Source organism: Helianthus annuus, chromosome 12 (genome assembly GCF_002127325.2).
Source record: "Helianthus annuus cultivar XRQ/B chromosome 12, HanXRQr2.0-SUNRISE, whole genome shotgun sequence".
Taxonomy (NCBI): domain Eukaryota; kingdom Viridiplantae; phylum Streptophyta; class Magnoliopsida; order Asterales; family Asteraceae; genus Helianthus; species Helianthus annuus.
This window is the reverse complement of record NC_035444.2, coordinates 150,733,514-150,761,188: the sequence shown is the minus strand read 5'-3', so window position 1 is coordinate 150,761,188 and position 27,675 is coordinate 150,733,514. Positions and strand designations below refer to the sequence as shown.

General features: G+C 33.5%; 1 protein-coding gene across 2 annotated transcripts; it reads left to right on the top strand.

Annotated features, from left to right (window-relative positions):
- The first annotated feature begins 14,577 nt into the window (after positions 1–14,577).
- LOC110895553 (protein TIFY 3) lies at positions 14,578–19,192 on the top strand. Of its 2 annotated transcripts, XM_022142877.2 has the most exons (7): positions 14,578–14,771; positions 17,569–17,607; positions 17,731–17,774; positions 17,864–17,950; positions 18,051–18,243; positions 18,422–18,479; positions 18,599–19,192. In XM_022142877.2, exons 1-7 carry the CDS (start codon positions 14,720–14,722, stop codon positions 18,669–18,671), a joined length of 546 nt encoding a protein of 181 aa, XP_021998569.1. In that variant the 5' UTR covers positions 14,578–14,719; the 3' UTR covers positions 18,672–19,192. The 2 variants fall into 2 exon arrangements, with proteins under 2 accessions (XP_021998569.1, XP_021998570.1); XM_022142878.2 differs by lacking the exon at positions 14,578–14,771 and having other exon boundaries at positions 17,603–17,648.
- The last annotated feature ends 8,483 nt before the right edge of the window (positions 19,193–27,675 follow it).

Below are 27,675 nucleotides of genomic sequence, written 5' to 3'. Positions count from 1 at the left end.
AAGCATCCAAACCATAGGCATTTTTACTTGTCGATTCACGACTAGAGACACAAAAGCGCTGCTTGGTAAAAGAGTGGCCAAGAGTGTGGTTGTCTGAAACCCATTAGATCTAACCTTTTGTTCCGCGGTCTTGGTATGTAACTGATTAATGGTGCTTATGGCACCCTATACGTCACATGATCTATAGTATCATTCCTTAGTTTTTGTATTCAACATACCATAACACATGTATTTTCCCCAAGTTTAGAAAACAAGTAAAAGTTTAAAAGTGGGGACATGAACTCACAACTTTATGTTTCATGCGTCGTAAACTTCACTGGTAGCATCGTGACCTATACGTGTTCTATTAATGTTAGTCACTAGACTTGTATCACACAAGTACAAGTCACCATCTTTTGTTTATGTATATGTTCTTTGTTGTTAAAAATAATTTATATTTTTAACTATGTATGTTACTTATATTATTTTCCCAAAAATAAATATAAGTATTTTGTGAAATAATATCTTCAATATTATTTTTGTACAAGCATACTTAGGAAAGTATACTTTGTATTTTATGTGAATACTTGTGTATTTTGTATTTTTCACCAAAAATCAATACTTTGATTTTTATTACTTTCCGGAATTATATTTCTTGAAAATAATATATTTTTAAGACTTGTATGAAATATATATATTTGTCATGTTTATAATATATATATGGTTATTCTTGTTATCCACCCGATTTTTGTATAAGTCCCAATACTTGGTATCGGATATATATTTTTCCATAAATATATATTTAAGTCTATTGATGTCCAAGTTCAATAATATGTTAAGAAATATATTTTCATTAATATATATTTTCTTGTGTTTTTCCATGTATTTCCTTGTGAGGAATTTTGTACACTTGCATACTTATGTATTCTCATGTATTTGTAGGTGTATTTTTGTATTCATACTCCATGGGAGTATATAGTGTATTTTCAAGTCCCTAATACACATAATATACACTTACAAAATTTGGTGATCAATAAATATATATATTTTCTCTAAAAATATACATACTTAATATCCATTTTAACTTGAAGAAATCATCATTTCTTAACTTGTAATTTTACACAAAAATTAGGGAAACCTTAGTAAATATTTTTAGGTGAATTTTTAGGGAATAAGTTTCACCTAAACTTATATTTTCTAAGTGTCAAAATTTTACAAAAATTTTGACATAGTTTCCCCTAAAAATGGAGGTTTCCCATGTTTTCAAAACATGTGTTTATTTTCTTTTCAACATCAAAACAATTTTCCAACAATAATCATCAACAACATACACCAATTTTCCCATATGAAACATCATGATGAACTTGTTTCTTGTTAAAAATGTGTAGTCTTTTTAGATCTACACTTAACATATTATGATCTTTCCAAAAATAAGTGTTCTTGTGATTTTTAAACAAACTTTTATGAAACTTTAATCCACTCACTCAATCATCCATGAGTTTTATGGCTTCAAAACTTTGTAAATCATGTTCTAAAATCACTTTTATGTTTATTAGAAAGATCATTATTTTTAACATCATGTTTAACCATGGATCTTTCAAGATCCATGCTTAATAACTTTAGATCTTTCAAAAATAAGCTTTATGTAAAATTTTTAACAAACTTTTCATAAGATTTAGTTTCAAAAATTTGTTCTACACATACTTTATCACTTCAAAATTACAAGATTATGCATGGAAATTCTTATTTCAAGTTCACATCATGCTTCATATGTTCATCTTCAAGTTTAACCATGGATCCTTCAAGATCCATGCTTAAACTTGGTAGATCCAAGCTTTAACATACATGATCTAAACATAAACACAAGATATAACATCAACATCTTCACTACATACACTAAAAATTCATGTAATCACTTATTTTCTTCATGAATATGTTAGATCTTTTCATTTTTAACATTAGAAGTTAAGTTGTTTAGATGGTAAAACTTGTACATAACATAAACATGACTTAAATTAGTGATCAAGAAGCTTACTACTAGCTCTAATGGCTAGGGAAGTGGCACAAGAATGAGGAAGATGATCAAGGAAGGAAATGAGAGGTTAAAAGCTCCATAAGGTGGTCCTTCAAGTTCTATCACCATACACCTTCCTAAATGGCCTCCATACACCTAGTAAGCTTGGATTGTGAGGAAATGAAGTGAAAATGAATGTATGTGGTTGTGTGTTGAGCCGTGAGCAAACAAGAAGAAAGGGGAAAGAAGATGAATTTTTGGTGATGTTGGACAATGAAGTTTACTTAAGGTCTTTATAAAGAAAAACACCAACATATGATCTTCTAAAAGATTTGTTTGTTTAATAGTTGGGGGACATAGTTAGATAAAGTAAATCTAGTCATGTGGGGCCCATGGGCCCGGTTACAACATGAGGGGGGGGGGGAGGGGGTAAAGTGTAAATTTTGGGAAGTAGAGGGTTTAAAGTGCAAACGAGGGAGTTTAACTTAGTTTAAGTGTGTTTAGGGGTTTTTATGATTTTTAAGGTGTTCTAGCATCAATACTAGTTTAATATCATAAAAACATTACTTCTAGTCAAATTTTGATGTCCCGGTTTGTAAGACCCTAATACGTATTTGACTAAAAGTCGCAGCGGAAGTTCAAGCCATAAACTTTCTTTCATTATAAACACCTTAACTTATTTAAAAATTAACTTTAACATAACTCTTCCACATAAATCCATCAATCGACTTATTTACTAAGTAAAAACATAGCTTATGTTTACTACATTATATACATCAACGTTCCCGTACAATCTCACTAGTGACTCGATCCTCGATCTCTATCCCTTGATGATCCTCATGACTCGTGATTCGTACAACCTGCACTCACCACATACATTCATCACATTAGTATACAATACATAAACAAGACTCAATACATGTACACTTTCCATTCAACTTTCTCTCTAGCTTTAAGCATATCATTAGCGTATCCATTCCCTTGTGAGTCTTCAATAATGTGCCTGCATAAATCTTCGTTTTCCAGGTACATAATTAATATCATTAACACTTAACGTATCCAAAATCATACTTCATATACTCGTGCATACATCCATATCTCAATACATACATGCCTACACCCATACGTATCTTCATATATTCATAAATACACTTCTACATATGTACCTACATTTATACGTCTCTACCTTCATGCCTACGATCACACGTACTCGCATACATACACAAATACACATTTGCATACATACATACATATCTACGCCTTCACATATATACATACTATCATACGTATCTTCATATATACATAAATACGCTTCTACATACATAAAGGAAATTCTTAACTTAGAATCCCACATTTAGGTACCATATTACTACATATTCTTTAGGATCCCACCTTTAGGTACCATATTACTACATATTCTTTAGGATCCCACCTTTAGGTACCATATTACTACATATTCTTTAGGATCCCACCTTTAGGTACCATATTACTACATATTCTTTAGGATCCCACCTTTAGGTACCATATTACTACATATTCTTTAGGATCCCACCTTTAGGTACCATATTACTACATATCCTTTAGGATCCCACCTTTAGGTACCATATTACTACATATTCTTTAGGATCCCACCTTTAGGTACCATATTACTACATATTCTATAGGATCCCACCTTTAGGTACCCTACCCGTCGGCGACGCCCTCTAGTTTTTGCAGTTTTCTGCAGGTTCGTTTCGTCGTTCGTACGCACTAAAACGCACGTAACTTTTGAACCGTTTACCCGTTTGACCTCCCGTTTCTTCCTACATGCTTGTAAATTCACATTCTATCATATGAACTTAAAATCCCATATCCGGATTAAGGAAATTCTTAACTTACACGCTATCGCCTTATTATTAATTTATGATTTATTCGACCCGTTCATGCCTTCATCCACAAAACTAGTTTGTTTGACCAAGACTTCTTATGAACCTAATAATGTCCACATTGTATATCATACAAGATTAAGTTATCGGATGCCTTGCATCCTCTTGACCCATTTTCGCTCAAGAGCTTATTTTGACCCGTTAAGGGTATTTGCGCATTTTAAGGTCTTTAGCTTACGACAACCATACTTCTCGCTTTCTTGTTTTTTTAAAACATTCATTTAATCAAATAGCTTGTTTGTAATCAGCTTTTAAGACCATTTGCTCGTTTTACCCATCAAGGGCGTTTTTGTCAACTTTGCTCTATCCTTAACAACAAAGGACTCCCTTGCATAAGTAACCAATCCTACTACTTAGCTACAGTTCTTAATCACATATACCTCGCTCGGAGATCCGTTTAATACTTCATCGGTCTCATACAATTCTTTCCTACTTGACCTCGATCATCATACTTAATTAAATTGCACATAACTTTCCATAAACAACTAAGAAGTGATTACAAAGAAATCACTTACCTCGTGCGTCCATGTTCATACTCGTTTCCTCGCCACTTTTGACCCGTTAGCCTTCCGTGCTTGATTCCGTCTCGACATGATTCCTATACTTCCATGTCATCGAAATCACATTCTTATTAGCATACATAATTGTACATGTTAACGATCATATCGATCGCACAATTCCTATTTGACTTTCATTAGTTACTTCTAGCAAGCATAATACATGTGACCAAATTCATATCATTTCAAACTCATGTAAACCATCATGTCATCGCATTAAACACACATTCGTCAAACGCGCTCCATATAACTTACCTTAATCTTACAATTAGGACAACCCGCCTAACCATCCTTCTTATACACGGTTGACTTTTAGAAGTCAACGGTTCATTTAGTTTATCTTTCGACTTATCATTATATACCCGCAACATCGTAATCGACTATACGGACGACAATACATACATTTTATCATACGATTGGGGTGCGTACCATCTTTTAAGCATAACGTACAACTAATTCATGCACAATCTTCTAAATTCATACATAGTTCATCAAATCCTTCTACTAATCAACATGTGGTATTTAAAATTAAACATCATACATATTATCATCACATTTTGTCCACTTCATCTAACAACAATTCACCATTGCTTATCCAATTTCTTTAAACACTCACACGCATGTATGATTCCAAACATTGTTAACATAAGTAAATCATCAATTTACATTACATCATTTAAAACCCACTTCATAACTACTTATTAATCACTTACAAGTGATCTAATCTTAATTTCTTCATAATTTCATCATGCTTTTGATATGTGTACTACCTTGTAAGCATAGTGTACAACTAGTTCATGCATATCCTTCTAATCTCATACATAATTCATCAATTTCTTCCTTCTAATCAACATGAATCATACATGCATAAACATCAAACATACTAGTATCACATTTCTTTCAATTCCCCTCATAAGAATCCATCTTACAAATCAAAATACATCAATTTTAAGCAAGAATTTAGACATAGATGATTTATCCATGTCATCATCTTCACCATAACAAACGGGTTTCACCCTTAAACATCAAATTAACCTAAACCATGCATAATCCATGTTCTATATGATGATTATAACACATACCAATGCTCAATTTCACTTGAACTCACGGATTAGAACATAACCCATTTTACACATGATCACCAATCTTAGATTTTCGACATACCTTATGATCCCCTCGTGTTGAAGATCATTAATCCATGCTCGGTTATGGATTTGAGCTTCATCTTGCCTTCCGATTTGAGCATAAAGATGGAACTAGGGTTTGAGGCTCCATGGGAGCCTCCTGCTCTCTCTCTCGAACACACGTATGTGTGTGTTTGTGTGTGTAAGATATTTTATAACTTAACTTTCATTTGTTCCATTTTAGCCCCTTGGTTTACTTTTAAAACATAACTGACATTACCTTTATCATTTAAGACTTTTGACCATACCCTTAACTAGGTTAAATAGCCTAGTTATTTATTTCCTGACGTGTCACATAATAACATACAACAAACATTAACATTCAGATTTTGGGTCGTTACAAGTCTACCACCCTTAAACAAGGTTTCGTCCCCGAAACCTTTCTCACTTTCATCGAACACACATTATCTTTTCTTCCAGTCCATCCATACGACCACTAGCCCATACTTGCCTGATCATTCTTTCCTATTCCATTTGCATTTTCATTTACTTGACCTGTCAATAACTGGTCATTACACATACTCTTCCATCCTTTAATATGATCCATTCTTAATGGATCTAATTACTCCATCTCACTTCAAAAAATTTACATTCTCTATATACTCTGTATAACATTCAACTTTTGTTTTGTTACCACCACAAAACTTACTATTTCATAGTCACAACTACGTGCTTAACTCTAACGTTAATCTTACTCTACGTTTTCGACAGTTACGTATACCTTGCATACCTTTATATTATCTTTAAATCATTTCGTTCATTTTACATTACTATTACTTTCTCTTCATGCATTACTTAGTTCACGTATATAAATAGTTCATATCTCTCCAATCATGAGTTAAACATTTCACTAACCTCTTTTTCATTTCCTAAACCACGATCTGCAACCCAGATCGATCATCTTCTCCTCGAGTACTAACCGTTTAGGCCAACTTTCATTCCTTCGTGTAATGAGCTTCCGCTCGTGCACGTCCTTTCACCAATACGATTGGTTTCATCACATCACTAATCCAACATTATCACCAACAACATCAGCGGTTAGCATATATCATTCAATCATTCATTACACTAGGTGACTACCCATCTATAACTCTTCTACAATTTTCCTACGTACATGCTATAACACATTCCATACTTCATTCCTTACATACAATTCTTTTACTCTAGTTACTTATTTCGTCACCCTTGCGGTTTGACCCTTCAAGTCCCACTGACACCTCTTACTTATCATAGATGCATCGAGGTACACGTTCGTGCTTCTTTCCATTCATACTTACTTGAAAAGACATTCATTACATTATTCTGGTACTCGTGACCAAGCTTACCCTTCTTATTCATACTTAACTTATTGTCCGGGTGGTAGCTCGCCTTACATTATGACTCCCACGAGTCGATTACTAACACATCTAACTCATCCCGGTTTCAAAACTTCTTTCTTTCATCCAGTTACCTTACACTTACTCACATGATTCGTTTGACACAACCACGGTCAAACTATTGACACATCGCGATGTGGGCTATTTTCATCATTTCTATATTTTAACTCGTCCTTCGGACGCAATCATAGCATCCATACCTTTCATTATTTCTATGTTTTGAATCCGTCTAGCGGTTTCGAACATTCTCTTCATGCATTTCATACCTTGAATCCGTCTCACGGATTTAAACATATCATTCATGCCTTTCATCCTTGAATCCGTCTCACGGATTCAAACATTGCATTCATAACTTTCATTCCTTGAATCCATCTCCCGGATTCAGACATATTATTCATATCTTTCCTTCCTTGAATCTGTCTCATGGATTCAAATCATTTCATTCATACATTGCATTCCTTGAATCCATCTCGTGGATTCAAACATTTCATTCATACATTGCATTCATATCTTGTTGATCCGTACCTTCTTACGGATTCAACATTCTTCATTTTTTTTTTACCACTCATACTTTTCATTCCTACATAGTACTCTCAACTTCCCGAGAGTCTTAATTCCCATTTCCCCCACACGCCCGCCTGCTACCCAACTCTACCGGACATACCTGTAACAATTATCATAATCTCACGAACGTCATACGTTTCTCGTGTACTGGCCAGGTACGCAATCCACATAGTAGTTTCGTGCCTTCATGTAATTGTCACCTTATGTCCGTAGACTTAGGTTTCGGCGCGTGTATCACTTTCAGTACCTCATTACATACAATCCTTGTCTTTCATTTAAAACTTTTCCTTCCTTTAATGAACTTTACCATTGCTTACATCCTTACATTAAATTCACATACCTGGGTTCATTTGCCTACTTGTCTTATTACCTCTTTGCCTACCTTAGTATTCATTCTAGGCTGCATTCACGGATCATCCTCTTCCAACACTTATGCTTACCTTGCACATACAAAACCGTCAGTTTTGTTATACGTATACATAAATGCATACTTTCATCAACCCTTTACCTTTGGATCTTGATCGAGTCTTGGATTGTACGGATTTCTTATCTCAAGAGCACACAAGTTTGAGTTCAAGTACTTACCTTCTCGTACTTGATTCCCTCAAACCAGGGCTCTAATACCAACTTGTAAGACCCTAATACGTATTTGACTAAAAGTCGCAGCGGAAGTTCAAGCCATAAACTTTCTTTCATTATAAACACCTTAACTTATTTAAAAATTAACTTTAACATAACTCTTCCACATAAATCCATCAATCGACTTATTTACTAAGTAAAAACATAGCTTATGTTTACTACATTATATACATCAACGTTCCCGTACAATCTCACTAGTGACTCGATCCTCGATCTCTATCCCTTGATGATCCTCATGACTCGTGATTCGTACAACCTGCACTCACCACATACATTCATCACATTAGTATACAATACATAAACAAGACTCAATACATGTACACTTTCCATTCAACTTTCTCTCTAGCTTTAAGCATATCATTAGCGTATCCATTCCCTTGTGAGTCTTCAATAATGTGCCTGCATAAATCTTCGTTTTCCAGGTACATAATTAATATCATTAACACTTAACGTATCCAAAATCATACTTCATATACTCGTGCATACATCCATATCTCAATACATACATGCCTACACCCATACGTATCTTCATATATTCATAAATACACTTCTACATATGTACCTACATTTATACGTCTCTACCTTCATGCCTACGATCACACGTACTCGCATACATACACAAATACACATTTGCATACATACATACATATCTACGCCTTCACATATATACATACTATCATACGTATCTTCATATATACATAAATACGCTTCTACATACATAAAGGAAATTCTTAACTTAGAATCCCACATTTAGGTACCATATTACTACATATTCTTTAGGATCCCACCTTTAGGTACCATATTACTACATATTCTTTAGGATCCCACCTTTAGGTACCATATTACTACATATTCTTTAGGATCCCACCTTTAGGTACCATATTACTACATATTCTTTAGGATCCCACCTTTAGGTACCATATTACTACATATTCTTTAGGATCCCACCTTTAGGTACCATATTACTACATATCCTTTAGGATCCCACCTTTAGGTACCATATTACTACATATTCTTTAGGATCCCACCTTTAGGTACCATATTACTACATATTCTATAGGATCCCACCTTTAGGTACCCTACCCGTCGGCGACGCCCTCTAGTTTTTGCAGTTTTCTGCAGGTTCGTTTCGTCGTTCGTACGCACTAAAACGCACGTAACTTTTGAACCGTTTACCCGTTTGACCTCCCGTTTCTTCCTACATGCTTGTAAATTCACATTCTATCATATGAACTTAAAATCCCATATCCGGATTAAGGAAATTCTTAACTTACACGCTATCGCCTTATTATTAATTTATGATTTATTCGACCCGTTCATGCCTTCATCCACAAAACTAGTTTGTTTGACCAAGACTTCTTATGAACCTAATAATGTCCACATTGTATATCATACAAGATTAAGTTATCGGATGCCTTGCATCCTCTTGACCCATTTTCGCTCAAGAGCTTATTTTGACCCGTTAAGGGTATTTGCGCATTTTAAGGTCTTTAGCTTACGACAACCATACTTCTCGCTTTCTTGTTTTTTTAAAACATTCATTTAATCAAATAGCTTGTTTGTAATCAGCTTTTAAGACCATTTGCTCGTTTTACCCATCAAGGGCGTTTTTGTCAACTTTGCTCTATCCTTAACAACAAAGGACTCCCTTGCATAAGTAACCAATCCTACTACTTAGCTACAGTTCTTAATCACATATACCTCGCTCGGAGATCCGTTTAATACTTCATCGGTCTCATACAATTCTTTCCTACTTGACCTCGATCATCATACTTAATTAAATTGCACATAACTTTCCATAAACAACTAAGAAGTGATTACAAAGAAATCACTTACCTCGTGCGTCCATGTTCATACTCGTTTCCTCGCCACTTTTGACCCGTTAGCCTTCCGTGCTTGATTCCGTCTCGACATGATTCCTATACTTCCATGTCATCGAAATCACATTCTTATTAGCATACATAATTGTACATGTTAACGATCATATCGATCGCACAATTCCTATTTGACTTTCATTAGTTACTTCTAGCAAGCATAATACATGTGACCAAATTCATATCATTTCAAACTCATGTAAACCATCATGTCATCGCATTAAACACACATTCGTCAAACGCGCTCCATATAACTTACCTTAATCTTACAATTAGGACAACCCGCCTAACCATCCTTCTTATACACGGTTGACTTTTAGAAGTCAACGGTTCATTTAGTTTATCTTTCGACTTATCATTATATACCCGCAACATCGTAATCGACTATACGGACGACAATACATACATTTTATCATACGATTGGGGTGCGTACCATCTTTTAAGCATAACGTACAACTAATTCATGCACAATCTTCTAAATTCACACATAGTTCATCAAATCCTTCTACTAATCAACATGTGGTATTTAAAATTAAACATCATACATATTATCCTCACATTTTGTCCACTTCATCTAACAACAATTCACCATTGCTTATCCAATTTCTTTAAACACTCACACGCATGTATGATTCCAAACATTGTTAACATAAGTAAATCATCAATTTACATTACATCATTTAAAACCCACTTCATAACTACTTATTAATCACTTACAAGTGATCTAATCTTAATTTCTTCATAATTTCATCATGCTTTTGATATGTGTACTACCTTGTAAGCATAGTGTACAACTAGTTCATGCATATCCTTCTAATCTCATACATAATTCATCAATTTCTTCCTTCTAATCAACATGAATCATACATGCATAAACATCAAACATACTAGTATCACATTTCTTTCAATTCCCCTCATAAGAATCCATCTTACAAATCAAAATACATCAATTTTAAGCAAGAATTTAGACATAGATGATTTATCCATGTCATCATCTTCACCATAACAAACGGGTTTCACCCTTAAACATCAAATTAACCTAAACCATGCATAATCCATGTTCTATATGATGATTATAACACATACCAATGCTCAATTTCACTTGAACTCACGGATTAGAACATAACCCATTTTACACATGATCACCAATCTTAGATTTTCGACATACCTTATGATCCCCTCGTGTTGAAGATCATTAATCCATGCTCGGTTATGGATTTGAGCTTCATCTTGCCTTCCGATTTGAGCATAAAGATGGAACTAGGGTTTGAGGCTCCATGGGAGCCTCCTGCTCTCTCTCTCTCGAACACACGTATGTGTGTGTTTGTGTGTGTAAGATATTTTATAACTTAACTTTCATTTGTTCCATTTTAGCCCCTTGGTTTACTTTTAAAACATAACTGACATTACCTTTATCATTTAAGACTTTTGACCATACCCTTAACTAGGTTAAATAGCCTAGTTATTTATTTCCTGACGTGTCACATAATAACATACAACAAACATTAACATTCAGATTTTGGGTCGTTACACGGTTATTGTCCGGTTGTTCAGTTCGTTATGGTTCATTAAAGTGCTGAATTGCGCAGTTTCACTAGGTATAAAGCACCTTTTATGGCAGTTTCAATTCCTAACACTTTGTAAGTTATATTAGACAATAAAACATAAATTATACATGATATTAAAGTGTTTAAAAGCTTATTATAGCTGAATTAGTGCTGATTTATGTTGAATTCTGCATTTAAAGTGCGTTTCGGGTGTCCTTTAGTGCATAGTTTAGCTTCCGGAAAGTTTATATGTTAACCCTTGTATCCACACTTGGGTTTTAGTGTATTTTAGATGTTGGACCTATTCCTAGGCTCTAATTCTATTATCTAAATGTTTTCTGCAGAATTGCTGATACAGCGTGTTTTACCGGTGAGTTTACTAGTCTTTCTGACGCAACGCTTAAAGTAATGGATAAAACAATATTTGAAGTATAAAACGTGCATGAATTCAAAAATATAGCATGTAATCAGACAATGTTGACATTTAAGCACATAATTGTAGATATTAAATAATAATTAAACTGTACGGAAATTACCGGTTTTGTACCAGTTGTCACAAAGAACAGCCCCCGATGAAGACCACGCTCATCCCAAAAAATCACGGGATCAAGAGACGTTGCGGTATTCCCTACTCCCTCCACATCACCTCCCCCTTCCCCTTTTTTTGAAGTATAACACATAGACTAATAAGAACGCTCGAGCTTCATAAACCAAGTTTAACTAGACTTGAGATCAAAATCTCCTTGTGAATTTGTTTTTTATTTCTCGAAACAACACACCTTGACACGATTTCAAATTCATGATTGAAACATTCCATTAGGACTTTTTAAAAGAAAAAAAAAACGGTACACTTATTTGATACAACATCTGATATGCTTTTTGCAAGTTGTAGTGTTGTACCATATGATGCACAATATGATCTATCACGAAAGTGAAATTACATATCTATACTATATAATAAAAGAAACCATTTTTGGGACACTTGTCATCATATTAGGCCCTGTCTTATGGATAATTATTATTTTAGTTTAATCTAATTCTAATTAATTATAGATAATCCTCCTACTAAATATTATTTAGTTTAATTATTACTTTTATATTTATCTATTTACTTCAAATTCAAACTTAGTTATCTAATTTGATATTAGAGTAAATTACGATTTTGGCCCCTGTGGTTATATCCCTTTTACCCATTTAGCCCCAAAAGGAATTTTTTAACATCTGAGTCTTCAACGTCTTTTTTAAAACCCTTTTGAACCCCAACGTCATTTTTTCTAACCCTTTTGGCCCCTAAAAGTAAATGGGTGGGGTTAGTGTTTGGGGCCAAAAGGATTAGAAAAAAAAAACGTTGGAGGCTCAGATGTTAAAAGATTAATTTTTTTGGCTAAAAGGGTAATAGTGATATAACCATAGAGGCCAAAATCGTAATTTACTCTTGATATTAACTATATATTTGAACGTTTTGTTTAATTTGGTATCAAATAGATTTTACGAAACTTAAAATAAAATTAACTAATATTATTTATCATTTCTACCTTTACAAGTTTTAAATAAATGGTTAAAATTATTGAAACTTCGTTACATTTACAAATTTAAATAAAGGGTTAAATTTACTGAGAGTTCGTTAACAAATTTTACTACAATATAATAATCTATTTACTATCATTCATTGTAAACATTTATTTTATGATTTTCTCGGTTCACTTCCAAACTTATCTTATATTAATTAAATAAATAAATGAATAATGAGCTAATATTAAATTTCATCCTACTTTAAATTTTGAATACCATTCTTCTATTTTTCTAATAAAATATTATTCTAAAATTTAAATTGTTAATTTAAGATATTTTTAAATAAAACAAATTATTTATCACGAAAACCAAACTTTGTATTAATATATGAAATATTTTTATTTTCCTTACTAAAAAAATTATTATATCAATTTTATTACATAGTTTATAGATCAATATGCCGGAATTGGTACCAACATTTTATCACTCAAATAGATGTTGATTTGCTTCTTGAATAACATGTCTTTTTTTTTCAAAAAACCATCTTCACAATCACCATATCCATCGCGTATCGAGTATTATCCATTAATATATTGAAAGATATGACTTTTTTATTATTGGTATATAAAATTAGATTTTTTAAACCCGTGTAATACACGTAGTTTTTTAAAAATATGCCTTTTATTATTTACTATACAAAATTACATTTATTCGACCGTGTAGTACATGAGGTTTTTTAAGATATAACTTTTTTATTATTTGATATATAAAATTATATTTATTTAATTTGTACAATACACGGGGTTTTCTAAGGATATATTTTTTTTTTATTATTTAGTATTGAAAATTACATTTATTCAACTCGTGGAATATATATATTTTTAAAGATATAACTTTTTTTTATTATTTGGTATATAAAATTACATCTATTCAACCCGTGTAATACACATGGTTTTAAAGATGTAACTTTTTTATTTGGTATATAAAATTATATTTATTCAACCCGTATAATATGGTTCTTATAGATATAACTTTTTATTATTTAATATATAAAATTATATTTATTCAACCCGTGCAATAAAGAAGGTTTTTAAAAATATATTGTTTTATTATTTAGTATAAGGAGGTTTTTAAAAATATATTGTTTTATTATTTAGTATATAAAATTTATTTATTCGACTCGTGTAATACACGGGGTTATAACCTAGTTTTAAAATATAGGACATATTATCATATTATTTTAAAATATACCTAATAACACGTGATACAAAACTCATTATCGTAATTGACGATTTGACGTTTTATTCGAATAACAAAAAGCAAATAGTATTTAAATTTAAATATTTATAAATATTATTATAACTTTTTAGATAACATATTTTAATTATTAATCTCTCTCTCACTTGAAATCTCCATCTCCCTCTTTCTTTCTTTCTCTCTCTCTCTCTCTCACACACATACACAATCTCTCTCTCTCTATATATATATCTCACTCACATACTGAGCTAATTTTGAAGATATTTGTGGGTGATAATATTGAGCTGGAACATGGAGAGAGACTTCATGGGTTTGAATTCTAAGGAAGAAGCCATTGAAGCAGGTTTGTATGTTTTAAATCTAGTTCTCAACATATGTTTTTTATGGAATAAAGTATATATCACCCTTCAAATCTGTATGAGATTTTGGGGGAGTATGTTGCATTAATTTATATTTTCCTGAGATATTAGAACTTTTACAATTTTCTTTAATAATTAATATTATTACTGTGGAATAAAGTATATATCACCCTTCAAATCTTTATGAGATTTTGTGGAGTATGTTGCATTAATTTATATTTTTTCTGAGATTTTAGAACTTTTAGAACTTTTATAATTTTCTTTAATATTTATGACAATATTATTATTTGTATTATGATGTTTTTTTGTTGGTGTTTTGCATAATTGTTGCTTCTAAATTGGTTTAAATAATGAAAACTTCACTTAAAAGATTGTATATTCTCTGCCTAATTAATACTCTTTGTTATAAGAGAAGGAAGATTTAACTTTACGACTAGGAATATTTTGTACTACGTTTTGTTCATGTTTTACTAAATTATAAAGAACTTTTTATTTTTTTAAATATAAGAATCATTGAAGTTTTAATAGTTTCTTTATATAATTATATTATTAATAATTCATTAGATAGTACCAAAGTTTCATAGTTGTTTTCTTTAGATCATTTTATTTGAATAATTATGAAAAATTCATAATAATGGAAGCGTATTGAAATATGAATGATTTTTATAGTTAGATCTTATGAATGTTTTTTTATATGGTTAGAGTTTACTGAAATAATATTGAAATATGGTTACTATTATAAAATTTTATCCTATGTAAAATATCTGAATTCGATGCAGTTTTCGAAACTAGATTTGAATTATGATGACTAAATATTGAACGTACCAATCATTATTAGTGCTCTAATGGTGGCCACGAGTATTTAAGTTTCACCTATGGTCGGTCCGGGTGAGTTTTCCCCTCCAGCTCTCTAGCGCGGACCTGATTAAAACAACGTAAGACGTAAGCTAAACTTTTAGACATTCGCGAATAATTCACACCTTTGAAAAATATTGAACTTACCAACGAACAACATTCGACCAATCAAAATTTATTTACTAGAAATGCTACATCTCGAAAAGTAAACTTAACTTAGAATAGACATGATATATAAGGAACGTGGACCAACCGTATTAATTTTTTGTTCTTTGTCATCTTATGTCACATGGGTTTTGGAAACCAAAATTACTTGTGTGTAAGGATGTGTCCTGTGGGTGTAGAGGAGGGTAGTCATTTGAGGTTGATCTGTCACGTAGGCGGCCACGTCATCGAGTGTGGGATGAGCCTTAAGGGATGAGTCAAAGGTGTGGTGATGAGCCCCTTTATATATACATATACATACATATGTATGTGTGTGTGTTGGATAAGAAAGCAAGGAGGAACGTTAGGAGCGGTTAGGAGGCGACGATGATAACGGGGACGGACCATGGGGGGTGGTGTGGACGGGCCTCGACGACCCTGGGACATCCCCACACCCTTTAATCTAATTGTATATTAAACTGTCTATACTTTTAAAAATAAACATAGCATGCTAATTATTAACTATATTGAACCACAATCTAAGACAGTTTTTTGAATTTGATTAACTATATTGAACCACAATCTAATTATTAACTATATTGAACCACAATCTAAAACGTAGCAATACATAATAATCAGACAAAAATTGTATTAGTTATTGCCACTTCTTTTTGTGTTGAGATTTAAGAAGTTCTGGCTCTCAATCATTCTTTACCAATATATATATATATATATATATATATATATATATAGGGGAGGGTTTAAATGAGAACGCTAAATATTGCGAGAACCGTGAGAACAAATTAAAAAACTGCGAGAACTTGGTCAAAAACGATTCAAATTCAAATTTTTTTTCTACACTTATCATTATTATTTGAATACAATGTTAGAAATTTAATTTACACGTTTAAATTTACGTGAATTCGTAAACAAAGAAAATTTACATATGTGTAAGTTTGCCATTTACACGTGTAAATTTGTTATATTTACACATGTGTAAAAAATCTAAAAAGAGTGATTTTGAAATGAGAAACGAATTATTTGATGTTGTAAATTCTTTTTTTGATGTTGTATCTTAATTACAATGAGGATTGTATTAAAAAAATTGGTTTTGATTGGTTTTTTCATTCGTTCTCACGGTTCTCGCAATATTTAGCGTTCTCAAGATAACCCTCCCATATATATATATATATATATATATATATATATATATATATATATATATATATATATATATATATATATATATATATATATATAGGGGAGGGTTTAAATAAGAACACTAAATATTGTGAGAACCGTGAGAACAAATGAAAAAATCGCAAGAACTTGGTCAAAAACGAATCAAATTCAAAAAAATTTTCTACACTTATCATTATTATTCGAATACAATGTCAGAACTTTAATTTACACATTTAAATTTACGTGAATTCGTAAATAAAGAAATTTTACACATGTGTAAGTTTGACATTTACAGATGTGTAAATCTGTTATATTTACACATGTGTAAAAAATCAAAAAAGAGTGATTTTGAAATGAGAAATGAATTATTTGATGTTGTAAATTCTTTTTTTATTGTTGTATCTTAATTACAATGAGGTTTGTATTAAAAAAATTGGTTTTGATTGGTTTTTTCATTCATTCTCACGGTTCTCGCAATATTTAGCGTTCTCAAGATAACCCTCCCCTAGAATTTCTAAGTCATCTCAATAAATTTCACTCATTTTGGGTTAGAATTTGATAGATCTAATTTGGGTTTTACTATCATTTTGGAATTTGCAGTGTTACGAAAGAGCTCATCGGTTCAATGGTCTTTGTCAAGTAAAGATCTATGCCCAAATCTTGTTTTTATATTGTTCAAGGTTGTTAAAATATGATGAAAAGATCAAAACACTTGATCTTATTATTGTCGTGTCATATGATGTACTTTTGTATGTCCTGTAGATGGTCCCGAAGACCTCAACAATCGCCAATGGGCGGAAAATCAGGTTCGTTTTGACTAAATTTGACCAAGTTTTTGTGTTTTTAAGTGATTGATGTTCTTCTTGTTGCTTTTTTAATCTTGTTTCTTATATAGAAAAACATCAACCTGCATGGGCCCACTCAGTTAACCATCTTTTACAAGGGTATGGTGAATGTATATGATGATATGTCTCCTGAAAAGGTTCAAAAATTGTCCAATATGCATCTCTTTTTTATCATGTTTTTTGTTTCCAAAATCTTGGGAAAACTTTAAGTTAAATATTGTTAATCTGTCTATTTAGGCTCATGCTATAATGTCATTAGCCCGTAATGAAGCTAGAGCTCAAGCTCATGCCGCTACACCAAGAACACCAGTTGTAGACGTGGTTCATGCGGGCCAGCCCATGACCACATCGAGCCCAGTGTCTATTGGTACATCAACTGCTAGAGATGCACCAAAAGAAATGAGCTCTTTTCGACGTGTGATACAATCAGGTTTAGTGAATGGGCTCGTTCGGGCTATGTTTTATCTTTAACAAGTCAAAAGAGTTGAAAGTCACCAAATATTATTATACTTGACACTTAACTATCTATAAAGAAACATTAATTTTGTTGAAAAAGTGTTACATTTAACTTTGTTACATGAAGTGAACTCTTTGGTTGTTTGATGCAGATGTTCCTCAGATGCGTGAAGCATCACTGGCTCGGTTTCTTCAAAAGCGCAGGGAAAGGTATTGTGTTTGATCCGCCTTGAAGTAAACTCGTGAGCGATTGTTTGACCTCAAAAGTCAGATTTCAAAATAAATTAAATTAATTGTTTTCTTTTTTTTATTGTACTATATCGATACAGGGTAATGGCTTCGGCTCCTTATAGTAGCAAACCCGCATCAAGCAGTGCACCAAACAAAGATGATCACAAGTAAAAAAGTTATGTTTCTTACAACTATTTATTGCACCAAAACGTAACAAATTATATGTTTTTATTATCGTATGTGATGAATTATATTAATACCATTTGAAGTTACAAAATATTATTTTGTTATCATTTGATAAAACTGACGTGCTATAACCACATAAAGTGTTGCAAGTTGCGATGTTACCATTTGGTATTACATCAACTTTTTCTGAGGTTTATAGCACAACAATTGCATCGAATGATGACAAAATAAAAGTTATTACACCAAATCGTAAGAAATTTTTTATTACTTACTGTGATTAAAACATGAATTTCCGTAACATTTTGGTGTAATAAACCATTCTGATGATTTTATGTGGTTAAAAGTTTTGTAAGCTCTACAAACTCACCGTTTAAGCTCGATTCTTATAGGATTTCGATTTTAGGTGCTTATAAGTGACAATTGTATGTTTGTCTTGATATATTTATAATGTATGGCAAAAACATAGCGAAGATTTCAATGTTTCAAAGTCATGTTTATGTTTTTAATTCTTATATTGTAACTTTTATTTGCAAATTAAGAAACTTACGATTCATTATTAAGTTATAACTTATGAGATTTTATCTTTTAAATATATCAATTAGTAATAGTAATTTAAGATATTTCGTTTCAATTTATGGTGTTTGACTAATCTAGACCATTGGATGGGTGTAAGAACAACAAAATATGGAAATAACATGAGCAGAAAGTTATTCTAATTTGATTTTCGAAGTGTGAAAGAGGATTGAAAGTTGCGGGTTTGGAAGAAGATGATAGAGATGAAAGAAGATGGAGATGAAATGGGCAGAAAAGTCAAAACCATAGCCGTTGAATATGTTTATTTAATAGATGGATGGATTGAGTTAAAAATTAAAAAAGAAAAAGAAAATTGTCATTGTCAACTACTACAAAGACCAATGTCGGCGGTAATAGTGCCTGCCGGCTATTGGGTCACATGGGCGGCAGGGGGAATAGTGTCAGGCAGCTGTCTGGCACTCTCCTATTGGGCCAACAAATTTACGATTTTATCCTGTTTTAAAATTACGCTTTTACCATCAGTTCAAAAATATGTTTTTACCTCCACTAAAAAATAAATTTGCGTTTTCGCGCCCAGCTAAATATTTCGATTTTGCCCCCGGTTCAAAATTACGATTTTGCCCCGTTTCAATTTACAGTTTTGCCATTAGCTTTTTTCCCTTAAAAATACGATTTTGCCATCAGCTCAAAATTATGTTGTTACCCCCATTTAAAAATAAATTAACGCTTTTGCTCCCAGCTAAAAATTTCGATTTTGCACTCGGTTCAAAATTACGATTTTGCCCCGTATAAATTTATAGCCATTAGTTTTTTTTCTCACAGCCAAGTTACGATTTTGCCCTCAACTTATATTTACATTTTCTCCATCGTTTTTGTTTGTTTTCCTGGTGAAATTACAATTTTGCCCCTAGCGTAAAATTACAGTCATGCCTGCAGCTTCCTGACACTCTCCCATAGGTCCATTTAATTTACGATTTTATCCCTGAATTAAAATTATGATTTCGCCCTCAGTTAAAAATTACGTTTTTCCCATCGTTTTAGTTTTTTTAGCAAAACTATAAAGGTTTTTTTGTTTTAATTGTTTTACTCGATTTAATTTTTTTTCGTGTTAAGGAGGTGCCTAACACTGGCTCATTAGTCCTGAAAAATTACAGTTTTGCCCTGAGCCCAAAATTACGGTCTTATCATCGTTTTTTTTTTCATAGCAAAATTATAGTAGTCTTTTTTTAATTGATTGAGAATTATTCGGCCGTCGCCCTGCAACGCGGGCGGAGCATCTACTAGTTAACAACAAACGCAATATTACTGTATTTGTGATGTGTTTTTTTCAACTCAAATTAATAGCAAAAGAAAATTTTAATTACTTTTGAACATTTAACTCTATTTTCTTTGTATCTATGATTTATAATTCTTTTTTTTCTCAAATTATGGTTTTTTTACTTTAGTTGGTTTTTTTTTTAATTTAAAATTGAGTAAATTGCTATTTTAGTCCCTGAGTTTTTGTTCAAATTGCTCTTTTAGTCCAAATAATTATTTTTCTCCTCTGGGTCCCTGACTTTTCCTTTTTCTTGCTATTTTGATCACATTGTCTAACTTAATCTAAAAACCAGGTTATAATCAAGGTTATTTTTGGCATTAAATTATTATGAGGTTTATAAATTATGTTGTAAATTACCACTGGTTAACACTACACAAGAGTTATGCCAAAAATACTCCTGGTTATAACCAGATTTTTAGATTGAGTTAGGCAATGTGATCAAAATGGCAAGAAAATGGAAAAGTCAGGGACCCAGAGGAGACAAAAAATTATTTGTACTAAAATGACAATTTGGACCAAGCCTCAAGGACTAAAATGGCAATTTACTCTTTAAAATTTAATGGAAATACTTTTCTAGTTAAAAAAAGTGTATTTAATTACATTTTTTATTATATAAACCAACATAAATAATAATAATAATAATAATAATAATAATAATAATAATAATAAAACAATGATTATCTAGTCACTAACCAAGCCCCCATCCAAGCCCGCCCATTACACCTCTTTTTGGTGATTCTGAGTGAGAAAAAAGTGTGCTTATTTGTCGCCTACGTGACAACACTTTTTTCTCACCCAAACCCCCAACTAAGCTCCCATAACACACATAGCCTTATACCAACACGGCTAAGTGTGCCAGGTTAGCTAACTGCGCCTAATTACATAATTGCGCCACACTTAGTCAAAATACACATACATACAAAATCAACTCAACAAAATCCTAACAAGCTTTCATCACTTGGAATGCATAACCTGATAACCATGCAAAAACTTGTCCTAACAAGTCAGAACAAGTTCTTGTCCGTAGACCGTAAGGGATAAAGTTGGGTTTACCCTAAATTCGTTGAGTGACTTCCAATATGTTTAAAGTTGTTCACTCATATTTATCCGCAGTGGGGACCCATGAATTATTTTCTGTGGGTGCGAACGAGGGGTTTAATCAAAATTTTAAGGGGTGCAATTGAGATTTTAGCCTATAAAATGCACTAAAAATTTATTTTAAGGTGTTCCCGCTCTCCCACGCTCTAACTTAGGTCCGCCCCGTATGATTCATTAAATATAAAACTTGGCCCGCTATTTATAAAGAAGATTCAGCACATCTTATCGGGCCCACCACGATACTGGTTTAGAATTGGGCTGTGTACATAAAGCCAATAGTTCGGGCCTTGGTTTTAAATTGGGCTGTACGGCCCCACCCTGACCTTCATAATGAACCACATGCTGACTGAAAAGGAATAATAAATTTAAACATTTGCTGCTCATTTATTACATACCACTCATCATTTATTTTCAACTTTCGAAAGTTTGAATGGCTTTTTTTTTCTTTTTTTTTTCTTTTTAGAAGTTTCAAGTGTTTTGTACTTTTGAAAAACAGGGTTACCAGAAGTAGAAATTTGACCAAAGTTAGTTATACCTTTGTGTATACTATTAACCACTATTCATTATTGTGTTCTTTTTAGACAAATGTTGAGAACTCAAATGAAGAGAAGAGACGAGTGAACAAGTCGAGTCGTTCGTGACCTTGTTGAGATATGCTTGTTAAACGTTGGACTGCGTTCGAGCGTTGAGTGGAGCTATATAAAAACGAGCCTGAGCCTGAGCCTGAATTGGAGTTGAATTAATAAACGAGCTCGAGCTTCACAATTCACATAGGAGACTCATATATAGACGTGCGGTTCAATTTTTTAGATGATTATTTCTATGAGCTTGGTGCATTGCTAATGGTTTAAGGGTGTAGTTCGTCCTATTAGTCACAAATGCCACCTCTACATAAAGCAATATGTGAGCTACAAATAGAATCGTTGCTTTCAAAAGATGAACTACACAATCTTTGACCCCTTAAAAGTCACTCAAAAGTCAAACCTCTAAAATAAAAGGTTTTGACCTGAATAATCGTTGCTTTCAAAAGATGAATTTAAACTACCTGGAGCTATATGTAATCTTTGATTAAACTAAATAATTGGGGTTGACATAATAAGCATGCTAGCATGATCATTATAGATTATAGAGTATACCCCTAACTAGGCCCGAGGCAACGAGTTTGAGCCTAACACCTATGGATCCACAAGGGGCTCAATCCCCACTGATCATTCTTAGACCATGTGTAGTGGCGAGTCAAACAAATGTCCTACTTTTGGGCATGAATCGACATGTGACATATGGGACATTATGGAATGTGAAGTGAAAAGGGGGCGTAGTGGTATAATGCCCCATAACCCCCATTCAATCATTACCCTTTTTTATTTTCTAATTTTCTATTGGCCCATTCAATTAACTTTTTGATCAACAGGCGTTTTAAATGAAACGCCCAAGCCACTTTTTGAAAGAAAACGCTTGGGGGCGGTGTGGTGGGCGTGGTTAGGCATAATGGGGCAAAAAAACGCCCAATTCCTTTGCCACTACACATGGTCTTACAAAAGAGAATTACTCCGTGTACTTGTACTTCTTTTCCGTTTACTCTCTTATGCATTCTTATATTGAATCGAGTACTCACTTGAATGTCAAAGGGTGGTCCGAAGATCCTCATCTCTGACTCCTAATGTGTTTCTTCGTCGTGTTTGGCATATTGATTCAAGATAGAGGAGAAAGTATGAGGGTCCATCTCCTTTGTTGATGTGATGTCCAAGTAACCCTCTTGGTGGATCCTTGTAGCAACAATCACCCGACAATGTTATTATGATTTGTTTTTGGTAATAGAGTTCATTAAATGAAGATTGATGTGTTCAGGTTTTTTGTGCACAAAATACACATGTAACTCAGAATCGTATATTTTTTAAGACTAAAGGGTATGGTTCGGCTCATCCCTATGGGGATGGGCCTCCACGTAGGCGCCACGTAGACGGCTCATAGGGGATGAGCCTCATGAAGGATGGAGGGGGATGGAGGATGGGGCCCCACCTCATTATTTTATAATTTCCTATGTTTTAATTTAATAACCTAAGTTAATAAAAACTTTATAAAAATTAAAAAATACAACATAAAACAACATAAATAATTTCATTTCATAACATAAAAAAAATTACATTTCCTAAAAAAAAAAATTACCGAAAACTAAAAATAAAAAATTACATTTCCTAAAAAAAAAAAAATTACCGAAAAAAAAAAACCTACGACGTCCATTTTTTTTTCACCTCTTCCTTCATCCTCCGATAAACCTCGCGTTCATCCTCCGGAACCGAGTCGAGATCCAACCTCATAATCCTAAAATCTTCCGCTCGAGCATAGTCGGACGACACGGTTTTCTTGTGAATATATTTTTCGGCCGCGAACTCTTTGAACGAACGGAATTCGTTTATCAAGTCGTCCATTTTTGACGATGCCTTCTCGCCCCTACCTCCATTCGAGCCGCCACCTCCACTCGAGTCGGCCGCTTTTCGTTTTCCGGCCGCTTCTTTTTTTGCTTTGTCCCTCCCGGGGGGACGTTCCGACTCGTGAACGGGCGGTGTCGTTTATGTCGATTTGACAACGAGCGGTGGAGCCTCCCGCACTATAACTTCCGGACTCGGAAGTTTTAGTGCGTTTGGCCGTTGCGACCTCATTTGGAACCGGCTTCCATTTTTGTTCTTTCCTTACAACGTTCCATGCTCGGAAATGCGGAAAAGGCGTTGGATTTTGAGAGTCCCACTTGGCGATAGCAAGGTTAAGAATGTCCTCGTCGTTACTCCCGGCCTCCCGCTAAGAGGAGAAAGGTAAATTTGGTTATAAATCGCGTTAAAGTTGTTGATGACCTTGCTCATTTTACGCCACTTGCCCGAGACGGATTCGATATCACGAGCCGGACCATGCTCCATAATCGCGTTAAATCTATCCGTTGTCTTCTTCCAAAAACTACTACCCGTTTGGTTGTTTCCTAAATTTTAAAAAATATTTGTTGGTGCAGTTGTCTGTCGATTACATCTTCGTTCGAGTCTTAGAATAGGATTGATTGTAAAATGTACGATATACGAGTAATTGTGTGAATTGTATAGATTTAGGTTGTTTGGATCGCTCATAGTCCATTAAGTTTAGGGTCGCTCGAATGGTAAACAGCCTGGATCGCTCGTACAGCAACTATGTTGGATCGCTCGAGTAGTAATTGGTTGGACCGCTTTTCTGAACAGTTCTGGACCGCTTATTCGAACGATTGGGAACCGCTTATTCGGTCGAGTAGTTGAATCGCTCGAAATTTCATAGTTGAACCGCTTATTGGATCAGGAGTTGAACCGCTCATCTGAACTTGTTTGGACCGCTTATTCGAACTGCTTTGGACCGCTTATACGACTGATTGTGGATCGCTTATTTGGACCATTTCTGGATCGCTTATTCGGACAGTTAGTCTGGACCGCTTATTTGGTTCATTATAGTTCGCTTATTTGGCCCAATTAGTTTGCTCTTGTGTCCAATTGCTGATTGGTCCGCTTTTCATCATACTTAGCTCGCTTATTTGTCAACAAACACGTGTCGGGTTTTTGCAAAACATGGCAATGATGTTTGATGAACAGGAAAATTATTATTTTGAAAGATTTAATGATTGGCATCACGGATTTCTAGATGAGGGTTATAGAAAAGTGAGCAAAGATGGATGGGCAAAAAGGTTCAAATATTTTGTGTGTCTGAAAGACGAAACGTTGGATGATCTTAAAGCAGATATAGTGTTTTACAGAATTATCTGAAAGATCATGAGATATATCCGTCAAATGTTGAGAAATTGGAGAGATTTGCAGATGCATTACCGATTGAATGGGGGGAATGTTTGAAAAATTTAAGGGAGGACTCAAATTTTTCAAAACTACCTCTAAATCAATTCATCAGCAAACTTAAAGCTCATGAACTTGAAGTTAGAAAGAAAAAGAAAGAATTGATCAAGGCTTTGGAGTATAATGTGCTAGATCTGAGTTCAGATGTGATTGAAGAGATGCACAAAAGGGTTACTAAATGTATCAGGGCAAAACATGTGATGAAATACGATTTTAAGAGAGGTTGTTATATTGATAATAATGGAAATCCTCTTGATTTCGTTAAAATGTTTTGTGCAGGTACATTCATAGCAAAGGATGAAGAAACTTCAACAGCTGAAGAATCGGTGAAGAATGAAACAATGTGCTCAACATGTGACAACTTTAAGACTGACAATGACAAACTCGTGAGAGACATGGAAAGTTTGGCATCTGAAGTCAAAAAGTTGAAAGACAAGAAGCACGTTGCTGAAAAACAGATTCTTATTTTGAAAGAAAATTGTGAGAAGTTGAAAGCTGAAAATGAAAAACTGTTGGTTGGTTTTAACAGTTTGACTTTGAAAAATCAAGAATTTGAAGGGCAAGTGAAAATTCTTGAAGATGGGAGAAATGTGTTCAGTAAAAACAACATTGAAAAACAGAAGATGATAAATTCCCATCTTCAGAAAATTATCGAACTTGAAAAAGAAGGTGAATGGGCTCAAAGGAAAATCAAAGAGTTGGAAAAAGAGCTTGAAAGCAAACAGAAATCTACAGAAGATTTAGATTTCTGGATTAAGCTTGAAAACAAGAATCTGAAAGCGAATGAATCAAAATTTCAGGAACAGATAAAAGTTTTGATGAATGAAAAATCTGTTCTTGAAAATTTGAAGAATGATAATGAGAAAACAATCAGGTCTCATTTTGGGAGAATATCTCAGCTTGAAAGAGAAGCTGAGAATTCGAGGAACAAAATTGATGAACTTGAGAAGAAATTGATAGGTTTTGTGACTAAATCAGACAGTTTGAATTTTCCCTGTCCAAAACCAATCAATTCAGTTCCAATAAGTGAAAATGTTACAAACTTTGACAAAGTCAAAGTTGAAGATTGTGATGAGAAAACTGATGAGGAAAATGAGAAATTTTATTCAGCAGATGAGTCTGAGACAGAGTCTGATGCTGAAATTAAGAAAAAGAAAACAATTTCAAAATTAAGAGGAAAATTTCAGAAAACTGTTTTGCACTCGACTGAAAAGGGAGAATGCTCTAAGCAAAAACCTGTGAAGAAGATTGTAGAACAGAAACAAAAATTTAAAAATGAAGAAAAAAATTCATCAGTACGATCATCCAATCAAAAGAAAAAATTACAAAAAGTAGAAAATGAAAATTCAAAAATTGTTGGGTGCAGGACAGACCACAGTACTTCAAAGCCAAATCCAGCAGATTTGAGGAAAGAATATCACCAAGCCAGACAATGCTATGATCTGAGCGTTTGGTGTGAAGGTGGTATACGGTACGATAACAGAGTGTGTTACAGCTGCGGATATCACGGACACATTGTGTGACACTCTAGGTTTTTCCGAACGAACACCTCGTAATATTTTTGTGTATATATATGTTATTAAAGGAAAACGTGATCCTTTTTCATGATATGTGTTGTATATATGTATTATATATATGTGTGTATGTGAGTCGAGACCATGACTCGCAACCACTCGGTTGCGAGTGGGCCACTCGGTTGCGAGTGGGCCACTCGGTTTCGAGTGGGCCTCTTGGGCCGTAACTGGTTTGGGCCGAAACCCCCTAAGCCTACCTTGAAGCCTTGTATAAATCTCCAACCTTTCCCCACTTACCTCATTTGTTGCACAAACATACCCACACTTCTTCTAGTCTCTCTCACTAGAAAACCCTCAACAACACCACTTTCTCTCCCAACTTTCGGTTCAAGCTCAAGGATCTCGGACAAGAAACTCGGTCAAGACCATCATCATTCGGACACTCTACTTTCTCGGTTCCTTTCCTTTGTTTCGGCTCCTTCTTCATAACCGGTTAGTGTTCTATGGTGTGTAATGGATGCCTTGTATGTTTGATGAATGAAATGTTTATGAACTAGAAAATGCTTGGTTAGTAGTGTTATGCATGATCCTTGAAGTGATTTGTGGGTTTAATGATGTGGGTAAATCATTATGTGATAACATTTGATAGCATGATTCAAAATGGCTAG

What these genes read in the sequence shown, in the direction of transcription:
- LOC110895553 (XM_022142877.2), top strand. Translation starts at nt 14,720, where the DNA reads ATGGAGAGAGACTTCATGGGTTTGAATTCTAAGGAAGAAGCCATTGAA. An exon ending in GCCAATGGGCGGAAAATCAG is followed by an intron (nt 17,775 to 17,863) that starts GTTCGTTTTGAC and finishes TTTCTTATATAG; the next exon opens with AAAAACATCAACCTGCATGG. An exon ending in TCGACGTGTGATACAATCAG is followed by an intron (nt 18,244 to 18,421) that starts GTTTAGTGAATG and finishes TGTTTGATGCAG; the next exon opens with ATGTTCCTCAGATGCGTGAA.